At 42.2% G+C, this 12556-nt stretch overlaps 1 protein-coding gene across 1 annotated transcript in view; it reads right to left on the bottom strand.

Annotated features, from left to right (window-relative positions):
* LOC147718758 (fibronectin type-III domain-containing protein 3a-like) overlaps positions 1–12556 on the bottom strand; it is a 417154-nt gene that overhangs the window by 221497 nt on the left and 183101 nt on the right. The window contains exons 11-12 of the mRNA XM_086918744.1: positions 11213–11351; positions 2334–2387 (exon numbers count right to left, since the gene is read on the bottom strand). Coding sequence (XP_086774870.1) covers positions 2334–2387; positions 11213–11351 — 193 coding nt within the window. The remainder of the gene's footprint in view (positions 1–2333; positions 2388–11212; positions 11352–12556) is intronic.

Below are 12556 nucleotides of genomic sequence, written 5' to 3' on the forward strand. Positions count from 1 at the left end.
TACCACAAAATGGGAATATGAAATTAAGAGTCCTTTAAGTCCAGAGTGGACAGAAAGTCGCCTTGTTGAGGTAGTGGGCGTACCTGTTGGAGAGTGACCATGTGGAAGTGGTCTGACTGAATGTATAAATTTAATGGCCTTAGGTCCAGAATTGGTCTGAGAGAGCTATCCTTTTTTGGGATTAGACGGTACAGTGAATACACTCCTGTGCCTCGATGATGCAAAGGGAATGGTTCTATTGCATGTTTTTGTAACAGGGAGAGAACCTCTTGTTTGAGAAGGGTGAGATGTTGTGAGGACATTGGGTGTTCTCTGGGAGGAATGTTTGGTGGTGTACCAGTGAGTTTCAGGTAATACCCATACTGGATAATTTGTCTTAACCACTTGTCTGTTGTAATGGAATTCCAGACAGGTAGGAACTATGATAGGCGTCCCCCAACAGAAATTAAATGGTCGGGGGCAGCGGGGGAAGTCACTGCTTGGTTGCAGGGGAAGGGCGGGTGGAATTATTTTTGCCTTTTCCCCTATTGTTGTTTCCTCTATATCTTCCTCGATAGTATCCTCGGGAGGAGACAGGTTGATTTTGTTTTTTGTAAGTAGAGGAGGTATTCTCTGATGACATTGTTTTGGGGCCACCCCTATAAAAGGAGCGATGAAAGAGCCTCTGTTAGAGGGTAGTTATAGGGCTCCCACAGATTTGGCAGTTTCTGTCCCTTTCCTAATTTTTCTAATGAAGAATCTACATTTGGTCCAAAAAGATGTTGTTGGTCAAAAGGCTGGTTTAGTATAGCTGACTGTACCTCTTGCTTGAATCCGGAGATTCGAAGCCAAGCATGGCGGCGTAGCAATATGCTGGTATTAATGCCACGGGATGCTGTGTCAGCGGCAACTAGTGCACATTTTATAGAGGTTCAACAGGTTTGTCTGGCAAGATTTGCTTCATCTGTTCTTTTCTGGAAAAAATTCCAATAACGGTCTGTTTTTTTGTAAGATGTTTATAATAGTATAGGCACTCTGTCCATCAAAGTGAGTGAGAAGGAACAGAAAACACAAGTTTCACCCCTTTACATGCCCATCCGGCCTAGGGCTTCATCAGGGCGGGTAAAATAGCTTGGGATAATACTCCGCGTTGTCATGGAAATAATGTACTAGAGTTCCTTGGGTCACACCATAATGCGAGTCCGGGTTGTGGCAGTTTGGCTGGAGTTTTGGTCTAGTAATACTGGTCCGGGTGTCACATAGTGAGAAGAACATCTAGATAAGAAATATAGAACTGGTGGGTTTTTATTTAAACCACTATTGTACAATAACTGGGCGGAATCACTTATACGTCCTTTGACAAGACTTTTGGTGAAGGATTGATCTTGCTATAAGTGGTGTCTTTCAGACCATTTTCCTTTCGGTCAAACTTTGGGTTAAGAGAACAATACCTGTGCTTTTTCTTTTTCTCTTACTTTAAGGATATTCACACGTTCTGGAATGAACCCAATAGTATTTCTTAATATGAAACTGGTTAAAAAATTACGGCATGTAACTCTATAAAAGTGGCTGCTAGTTTTGGCAAGAAAATCAACTAGCAAATATTTGTACGTTCACCACCATCTTTGTATGGGAAAAAAACAACATGTACTATATTTACATTCCAGCCTTGAAAAAGTCTCTAAAGACAAAACACTTGTTGGGTGATCCATGCTGGAAGTACCAATATAAAGATTAAACCAACAGTGGAAAACAAATTGGAGTAACAATTGGACTTTTGTAGTGTCTTCGTTCTCGAGAAGAGAGATAAATAACTTATGTATTCTTGTGCAAGGATTGTATTTATGTATTAAATATATCCACAAATCTGTTGGTTATGTTTACTAATCTATAAGGGTGCTGAATGAGGTTCTATTGAATATATATTGGATGTATATTAGATTTCTAATGTACAATTGTCACCTTTGGTAGTAGGGTGTCTGAACTGTGATAGCGCCTCTGTAAATATTATATTTATGGACTTTTCACACACGCGAATTTGATTGAGTCAATAAACCAGTATGAGGGGCGGTCATTTTCTTATTAGGGACCACTACTACCGCGTTTATTTTATAGTCAATAATAATAGACTGGCGCACAAGATTGGCATACAAAAGAACAATTGCCCGTCTAGACAAAAAAGTCCAAATATGGTTGTTAGAAGATTAGACTTTTATACAGATGGGGATGTTGAAAAGAGACAAGATTAGCTTTCTGCTTCTAATTAGGAGCACTCATCCAGAGAGTAACAAAAGTCTAGCGCACACTCTAGCAAAAGAACAATATTTACATAACTGAAAATGCTAAAAACCTACCTCATCCCATTCTAAGAGAAATGAATTTATTTTGGATCCATTATCACTCGAGGCCTGAAAAGAGAAGACATGGGAAAGAAAATGAAGAAGAGTAATTCACAATGAAAAAAAAACCCAAAAGGTCATTAATATTAAAGTAATTTGAAATCTTATTTCTAAGGATGACATTTTTTCAGTATTCTAGTTATCCATTAGTGGTATCTTCTTTGCATTTGTAAACACTTAATATATCGACCTGGTCCAAAAACACTTTAATAAGAGAAAAATCCTTTTATTAACTTTAACAAGAGGAATATCCTTCTATTAAATAAGAACGTCTCTCTTTTCAATAGCCAAACAGAAATTAAATAGAACTTGTGAAGTAAAAAAATATGTTAATATCCTTCATATAATGGAATGAAATTGGACAGACAAGCAAAACACCGTTATGATCCCTTTCAGGTAGCTCAGAATGCAGCACAGTGGCAGGCTGTGGGTCAGGTTTATAGGTTAAATATTAATAATAGCTCTGCTAAATTCTGAAATACCAACATATTAAGGAGAACTGTAGTAACTGCCCTGCCTTTGGCGGTTGCCTTGGGGTTAATATGTCATTCAGCTGCACCTTTCTACTAGAAGCAAAGTACTTACAGTAAATTATCCCGCAAGCTGACACTACAGACTCAACAAAACCAACACCATTTAGATGGGCCTTCCAGTAGGAAGCAGGCTCTTTATATATTTTACCAAAGTAAGGTATTTTGGGTACAGAGTCCAGGGAGTCCACAGAGATATAGCAGAGGCTAAAGTAGATAAACAATAACAGCTCTATTTGTGGTAGTGTGGTCGAGCAGTCAGGCTTATCAAATGGAAGAGTTAAGCTTTTGTTGTACACACTCAGGCAGGAAATTATGTCACACACGCAAAGACTGAGCCTAGACCAATTGTTTCTATAAAAAGTTGTTACTTTGTTACTTTTATTACTAGAACCAAGATTTACTAAGTAGCAGGTAAGTGATACGTTCAAAACAATAATACTTTTCAAAATATGGTGTGTACTGGTTTTGTAGAAGCATACAAGTTACTTTGCAGTGCAGAAAATGGGTTGTAAACTGTATACTTGCAGTTACTTTAGATAACTTTTTGGGATACCCGGTAAGTACTTTTTCGTTAGTTTTCAGTTACTTTGGTAGGTTTGGTGCTGCCTTGTGGGCCCCCTGTGCTTGTTCTAACCGGAAGCTTGGCCTCTGTAACCGATTGTAGGAAGGTGGGTTTCTGTTGCAGTAAGCCCCCCACATTTTGCCAGACTACTGATGCACATTCACTTGATGTGCCCTGGGTCCCTGCCAATCAGGTTTCCAGGGCTTAGGTTATTCCCCCAAAACAAACCCAATTGGCATCTCTGGCCACAGGTCAGTCCCTGGTAAATGGTACCACAGGTACCCAGGGCATTATGACCAGGGAAGACCTCTAAGGGCTGCAGCACTTATTGTGCCACCCTTCGAGGCCCTGTACCTCTACACGCACACACTGCCTCTGCGGGCTGTGTGTTTTGGTGCAGAACCAAGTGAAGAGTCAACATGGAACACAAGTCTATGTGGCATGCCTACAACCCACTGCCTTGGTATAGATCAGCCAGCCCTCTATCTGGGTTCACTATACCAGTGGTGAGGGTACAGGTGCATGAGTCCTGTACCCCTGCAGTGTCTAAGTCCATTCTTTGACATTGTAAGTGCAGTGCTGCCATTAAGAGTACATGGTGCTAAGAGTTTGTCATTACGAACTCCACAGCACCATAATGGCTACACTGAATACTGAGAAGTTTGGTATCAAACTTCTCTGCACATTAAAGTCACACTGATGTCAGTGTGGGATTTAATGAAAAAGGCACACAGAGGGCATCTTGGAGATGCCCCCTGAAAAATAACCTACTGCTAGTGTCCAGGCTGAGTGGCTGCTTTCAGCTGCCACCACCGGACAAGTTTCTGGACCCCTGGGTCGAGAGCCTGCTGCTCTCTGGGGCCTGAAACAATGCACATCCTGAGACGAAGTGTCAAGCCTCCTCCCCCAGGATGGGCAGGGTTCACGAAGGGGAAGCTTCAAAGGCTTGCCGCCTTTGTGAGCTTCCCCAGGCCACTTGCTGCTTTCAGCAACTGGTCTCCACTGGTTCTGACCCCCACTTTGGGTGGGAGAACAGGCAGGAAAAACAAGTGAGGAAGAGAGATGTGCCCACCTCTGACAACTCCACCCCTAAGGTGGGGGAGGCGCAGTGAAGAACAACTCTCAGTCCCCGCCATCTTGCAGATGGGGGGACTCAACCAATCAGGGACAGGCTCATGCCCACCTCCCACTGGAGAGCGGCATAATAAGGGGTTTACCCACCCCAGGGAAGTCCAAGATATCCGCAAAAAGTTACGTAGGTTTTTTAAGGAAAATGCGTTAGTCTTTTGAAAGTGGACAATTGTCATACAGTTCAATGCTATTCTATGGAGAAAAACAACAATGCGGTTTCATGGGTAGGTACCCAACTGGCTGTAAGAATCAATGTTTTTTAAAAATCTAGCCAATTAACTCTATAAATATGTTTTGGGTCATATTTCGTAACAGATGGTGAAGGCATCTCTTGGCTTTCGATCATAACCTTTTTTTAACAGCTTTGTTCTACTTTCCTATTAATTATTTTCGATGCCTATCTGAAGTCTGCCCTGATTGGACATCAATGATTGGGTGCGTATTTTTTTTGTTAAGATGTCTCTTCACATCTTCTGGCCTTCTATATTAACCCTACATTATCCCTCAAACATATTTTCCATGACGCCTTTGATATGAGACTCTGGCCTGAAGAATGCCACCACCTGCCCTGAAGCCCATTTGGCAGCGGGACAGGTGAGAAATCAGATAGTCAGGAGGAGTTAAACTAACAGGCTAGTCACACCCTTAGGGTGGGCTACCTGAAGTGGACATGAAAATGATTTTGGTTGTGGTGAAAGTAGGAATTATGGAACAGGTATATGCCTACTTCCCACAGGAAGTGGTCATATACAAGGTGTAGTAAGCCCAGGGGCCAGGAGCCCATTGGCTACCAACATACATTGCCCTTACTGCCCCTAAATTGAGTATTCAGATTGCTCCTGACACCAGGAAAAAAGATTTGACTGACTAAAGGAGGACAAAGAAGAGCCGAAGAATCTGAAAAATGAGAACGAGCTGTGGACTTGATGCTAAACACTTCCTGCTTGCTTCGGTCCTGACAATTGCAAAGACCCAACTCATTCTGCAGTTGTGCAACCTCCTAAAGTCTAGCATCTACCTTGAAGAGCAGGAGACACTTCCCTGCAGCAACCGACTGCACAGTCCGGTTCACCGATTTGCTGACAACTGGCTCCAAAGACGCAGCTGCAGCCCAGGAGTAGCCCCACTGAGAGTCGAGGAGGTCAGCCCCGTCGATCCAGCCAGTCTTCGAGACGCTAAACCACACCAGAGGCTCCCTGCACTAACCGCTGCGGTACCGGAGCCTGTTGCAAGCACTAAGGCTTGTATGTGCTCAGTCCGAATACCACTGCTGCCAACATTTAATTTACCTGTAAATCGAGAGACTTCGACAGAGGCCAGCTCCATGCCAGAAGTTTTCATGCTGTGTTTCTTTTCCCTCTTCTGAAGTAGCACAGAGAACTGTGAGAGCCTCAAACTCACTGACCCACCAGACAAAACACCTACGCACCAAGCCCCGAGCCTGCGTCAATTAAACAGACGTTCTCTCTGTCAGCCTGAGACCCTCAAGAGCTGAGCACCCCTTTGGGTTCTGCCGAAATGGGCCCCCAGTCCGCACTTGCAGCCTTTCTTTGTAGGTACTGTTACCCATTGACGTAGACATGTAGCGTTCGAGGTTACTACAACGAAAAGCACATCTGCACCCGGACACCTAAGGGCAGGTAAACTTGAACTGTTGGTGCTTTCTTGGACCTTGGCACCTACTTGCCTTAAGTCCAGAAGAACAGTTCTGTAAGTCATTTGCAAGTGACTCTATGCAGTGTATGCTTCTCAAATAGGATAACATTAATGCGTTTGAGGTTCATGCCTCAAATCCGACCGCTGTATTTTCGAAGTCTCTGAAAATAACTAACACAAAAAATACTTAACAGATTACGAAGATATTCAGGTCTAAAATTCGTGGGCAACTCATGCCTAACTGATAAGTGGGCAACTCATGCCGCTCTGATAAGCCTAAGGCTGCTCATCCCCCACTACCACAAATACAACACCTTGGGATTGTTAAAGCAAACCACTGTACATTAGTAAGGGATAGCAGGACACTCTACACAGTTGGCGATTGGTATTTACAAACTCATCTCACTTTGCAGTCAGAGAAAGAAAATTAAAGTTAATTATGTGATAATCCTGCTGGGGTACAGACAGTATGAAAGGATAGGCTGTAGGGTGTTATTTTTTTATAACACACAACAAAATGTAAATACCTGCAAATGAACTGTACACATTCAGCCGTTATGAAAGCAAAAATAAAGCACATTTTGGCAAATTCTGAAGCGTGACAGAAACAAAGATTTTAATAGGATCAAAACAAATCAAGTCATTTTACTTCCTGATGCACAAATCATACATATTTAATGTAACCAGATTTCAAAACATTAGCATTTGTGCGTAATATAGTTTTATTAGTAAAAGTGTATGGCTGTGCAAATGTAATGGCCATTTCAATAGAAAATGTGTTGTCTGTAAGTGACAATGCGTTACCACACAATGTTTTAGCTACATAAAATAAAGTTGCCCACCTCACGCCTATTTGATGTCGGTGGGTTGTTAAGGTTTGTCATTCTAAAAATTGGGTTGTGGTTCTTAAAAGTTTAGAAAGCACTCGTATAAACATTTCATTCCTCTTTCACCACTATTCTATTCCCCCATAATCAACCGTGCACCTATTCAACCCTTTTGACCATTCAAATTATATATTCAAAACAACTTTAGTCAATAATTGTCATGTATGTTTTTCTAGGTTTTTCCTATTTACCTTTGAAGTGTGGCCAACGGCCGCACTACCTCCCCAGAGTGGGTATAAGCTATGGGGAGGTACTTAAAGGCCACCCTGGTGCTCTGGAGGGAAGGAGTCCTTTATTATTATTGGGGTTTTTCCACTTCAGGCTGCTAGGGAAGCAGCCCGATTTATTTTTGTTCACTATGGTGATAATGGGCACATAGGATGCGCTGACCTCATTGCAGAAAATATCAAAGTAAAACGAGCCAATGGTTTCATTTTACTTTCACTGAATCAGTGCTCAGGACATTTCTCAGCCCCCTGAGCACTGATTCTCAAGGGAACGGTATCGTTGAAAATAGGAGAGTCTCCCCATTCCAAAGGTACTTTTGCCCAGTGGATCCCCGTTAGGGGTTTGGTACAGGAGAGTGATCCCAGAGCACCCACTAGGTAGTAGGGATGGGTGGGAGCAGCCCCTTGGGCAAGGGCTAGAGCTTCATCTCATGAATTTGCATATTGTAGTCGTTCTGCTGCCCCTTTGGGGGAAATGGGGACAATTACCTCTGAACATATACTTTTAATAAAATAATGTGGTGGGTCTTCAGGCCACACCCTCACCACTAAAACCTCGACAGTGTTTCTGCTCCTTTGCGAACTAAAGCATCCCATCCCACAGGCAAGTGAGAGGACAATTTATTCTTATGGGTGTTGTTTATACATATGGACTAGGAAAGTGTGGTTAAATCCCCAAGTCATCCCATTTGCAAGGATGAACGGCGCACTTTTTGGGCTTGGAAAGGCTGTCTCTTGGAAAAACCTAGCAGAACCAGACAGTTCTGAAAAATAGGTATTTGGGGGAGTCAAGGGTGGTGTGCGTCGCATGCATCCACACCATTTTCTTTCCCACAATTCCCAGAAAACCTCAAACTTTGAATAAAAGCATGAATTGTGGCCCTCTGCAGATGCCAGAACTTGCTATCACAGAAATGTGTGGAAAATGTGTTTATTAGTTGAGGTTTGCAAGGGATTCTGGGTAAAACAACCTGATGAGAGTTATGCAAGTCACCCCATCCTGAATTCTACTAGGTGTCTAGTTTTCAAACAAAAAATTACTAGTTTCGTAGGTGCTGCCTAAGCTTGTGCCAGAAATCCATAGCTACCTACTTTGCAAAAAAAAAAAAAAAGTCAGAGGTCAGTTTTCAGGTGGGAAAATGTGATGTATCAATGTTGCATTTTGGATTGTTTCCTGTCGCAGGCACTAGGTCGACCCACACAAGTAAGGTACTATTTTTTATCAGAAGGCATGTGGGAGCATACAATAGTAGAACATTTGTTATTCCCAATTTGGTTTTGTGCATGTTTGCCTTCCAAACGTAAGCCAGTGTGCAAGAAAGAAGACTTTTGAAAAATACCCTCTAAATCCTATGCTCGTATGGGTATCCACAAATTTGGAGATGTACAAATAACCACTGCTCCTAAATTCCATATTGTGTGCCCACTTCAGAAATACATAGGTTATCTTGATACCTATTTTACCATATGAATTTGGCCTATACTCAGTACACAAGGAAAAACAATTGTACGGTGCAGCTCAGTTGTTGGATCTGGGTACCGCAGGTTCTTGTAGAACCTACAAATCCCATACATCCTCACAACCAAAAGGGTCTAGCAAACGTAATGGTATATTGCTTTTGTAAATTGAACTCAGTGACAAAAAGTTACAGATGAAAACACTGTCACAAATGGCTCTTTTTCTAACTCATTGTCAATATTTCTTTATTTCAACAGTTTGTTTATTTGGGAAAACCTTGAGATATCTAAACAAATGACCCCTTTTCAGAAATATATAGCTTACCTGGATTACTCATGGGTTTCACACTGGTTTCCACCACAAACTTGAAGTAGATTGAAAGTACAAAAAATTGTATAAATGGGCTACCTCCTTGAAAAATTCTGAAACTGTCAGTAGAGATTATTATTTTTTCATTCAGCGCTACATGTTCCTGAAAGCTGGGAAGATGGTGACTTTAGCACAGCAAACCAATTGTTGAAGCTATTTTTAGCAGGAGAAAAACGGACACCCTCTATCAGGAGAACTTTTTTCCTACTTTTGCGCCCAAAATCTCAAAATGTAACTATATTTTGCCTATTTTCTTGGTCCCCTCTAGGGAAATCCACAAACCCCGAGTACCTTTGAAATGCGCAGTACGTTGGAAAAAAAAGACGCAATTTTAGCGTGGATACATTATGTGGAAAAAAAATTATGGAGCCCTGAGGGCGCCCTACCACAAATTGCAAAACAAGCATTGGCAGAGGCAATAGGTCTCGCTTTTGGGAGCTTATAAGTAGTTATGAAGCACAATATCCTTGGTGCAACAACATCAACCATTGCATGGCTAAACACTTATAAGTTCCCAAAGGCGAGACCTATTTGCTATGCCAATGTTTTTTTCATTTTCCCACTGACGACCTTTCTTTCACCCTATCAGGGTGAGCTCACATCACTTCTGCCCTGTGCACATGTAACATATCCAGGTCTTCTGACCCATGCCGGTTCTACTGCCCTTATATCTATGTTTTTTCTCCCTTCCATGTAACCTTCCAATGGAAGGCAGGCTGTAAATTTCTCCCTCAGTGATGAAGAGGGAGACAGGTGTGTGTCACTGTGTAGGGGTGCATGCACGCCGTTCAGGGGGTGGTGTTGTCCATTCTCCTCTACGGCCGGCAGTCTGGTTGCTAGGCCCAGAGCCTGGAGTTTTAATTTGTAGGTCACGGGGAGGAGGGGCGAGTGAGACAGGCAGGAAGAATGATGTCCCTGCTTAAAGGGAAATGGGCCGGTGACAGCTTGGAGAAGCCCTCTGCCCGCCGCTCTGCGGCCCCTGCCAACAGGGGTGCGCAGCAGCCTCCGGCCCCAAATGTAAGGAGAGGATGAGGCTCTGATGAAGAAAGTAAGGATGGCTGAGATGAGCAGACGACTGGCCAGGGCCTTGTACGAGGGCACTGGGCCGTTTATATCTCTGCAAGGAGTGATTGTAGATCAGGGGTCTCTGCCCTCATCACTCACTGCTCCTATTGTGGGGTCGCCTGTGTGGTAGATGTGACGTCAGTTAAACAGAGCCTGCATGTTTCTGTGAGAGCATTGCTACTTTAATAGAACTGTAGCACTGCTGCGAGGGGGTTGTGCTCAGACCTTGACGAAAAACACAAAACAGAAGTGCAGCTACCGATGACCTGTTATTACTTTCCCTTAATAAAAAAATGCTAGAAGGATTGTCCTATGAGAAAACAAGTACAAACTCACGCATGCTGTAAAAAAAAAAAACAGCAAACAGAACAAATAGATAAAAAAACTCTCTCGGCCCAGCCTGCGGTTTAACAAGTGGGAGGTGTGGGTGGAGTACGGCAGAGAGCAAACACAGCGTTTCCCTTGCGGGAGCGAGCAGGGGAACCATCTGTCTGAAAGTTAATTACAAACAGGTGTCGCCAAAGCTTGCTCCCGCAAGGGAATCACCAAACGTGCATGCGTTGCCATTGAAAGCAATGCAAAGGGTGCATATTTTTGGCCGAAAAAGTGAACTGATTCCTAAAGGTCTCCTCCTATGCCGCTCATGCAAGCTACTTAGGCGAGACCTAAAAATGGGGCCTAACTATGGGGGTGGGGGTGCGGATCAGTGGTTAAGCGGTTAAGTATCAGACCAAAGCAAACATCGCAAAGCTATACAGAGATAACTTAAGTAAAATAAAAATAAAAGAAATATTACACTGTTAAAAATTAACTGATAATCGTGAAATATTTAGCATATGTACTCAACACTGATGCACACTACTAGTACTAACAAGTTTCACAAAGGCAAGTGCAGTTATAAAAACATGCACATTAAAGCTTTAAACAAATTCAGCTGGTCGTTACCTTCCACTGCAGGTTCAGACTATTTTTAGTTCTGTTGATTAGTTTAGGGGGAGCTGGAGCGTCGGGTTCACAGCTTTCAGTTTTGAAACTGACCATTTCTGAAACTGATCCCTCCATGGAACGGCACAGGACTGAAACCCTAAACAATATGAAAGTCATTAGTATACTTTATCCTGTACTCGATGTTTATAAACTAGTGACAAGTGAAAAACGTTTTAGGATGGTGTGTTTAAAAGTATAGTATAGTGATTTTAAACAGGTAAGTAAATCCATCTATCGTCCACTTTTTTATGTTCTGTACAGATTTCTACCACATCATCATTTCAGCAGTTTATCAAAACTGTGGGTCTCTGCTTTGTATCTTGCATCTTTCCAAGAAATTAGGAAGGTCGCCGGCTCTTTGCTTGGAGACAGTCCAAGAACTCAAAGTTAAACGACCTGACATAATCAAGATGATATAATTAAACTGAAGATAATTAGAGGATTGGAAAAAAACTCAGCCAATGTTTGTAGACAGCTCTAATGCAAGTGTGCATGTGCTGCTTAAACAAATAGTGGGGAAGAACATATCCACAGATCCAACCAAATGAAAGACCTGCATTGGCTACTTTTAGGATAATTTTAAAGCACTGTTCGTTGCACACAGTGCCAGAATGAATCTACGCCCTTCTTCTTAGCACTAAACCAAATATCTAAGTCATATGTTGCACCCTGAGACCAAACTTAAGGTCTCTTTGAAAACTTACGGCACAAAAAGAAATCCATTACGGAAGGCAGATACTTTGTGCATATAGTTACTGAACTTTACAATAACCTTACACCTTTAATTTGAAAAAAAGGTATTGGCGAAATCTTTCATACAAAAAATATATCATCAAGGTTGCCTGATAATATAATAACAGTTACTGAACTACTGAACTGTTTTCTTCTATATCTTAAATGCTGGCTTTATCAATAGCTTTTCTTCTCAAAGGATATTACTAGAAGGGACCCTTGGGTTACCTGGAAACTTCACAAATTCATATGCACAAATAATTATTTGATGGACCCTTGAGGTATCCAGAATGCAAATGCTACTTACCAGTATGCATCTGTTCTTGGCATGTAGGGCTGCTGACATTCATATCTGTGCATAGTCCGCCACCTAGTGTTGGGTCCGGATGATTGCACATTGTTGTCCTGGAAGAGTCTTCGAAGTATCACGAGATAGGTGGCTCCTCCCCTGGACTACAGTGCGCATGGGCATCGCCTCCATCCCCAGATTGTTTTTAGCCATAGGCAGAGATGGAGTGAAGAAGTGAGTGATGACCATGCTATGAGCATATGTTTGTATATGAATACATA

Source organism: Lissotriton vulgaris, chromosome 4_1, assembly GCF_964263255.1.
Source record: "Lissotriton vulgaris chromosome 4_1, aLisVul1.2, whole genome shotgun sequence".
Taxonomy (NCBI): Eukaryota; Metazoa; Chordata; class Amphibia; order Caudata; family Salamandridae; genus Lissotriton; species Lissotriton vulgaris.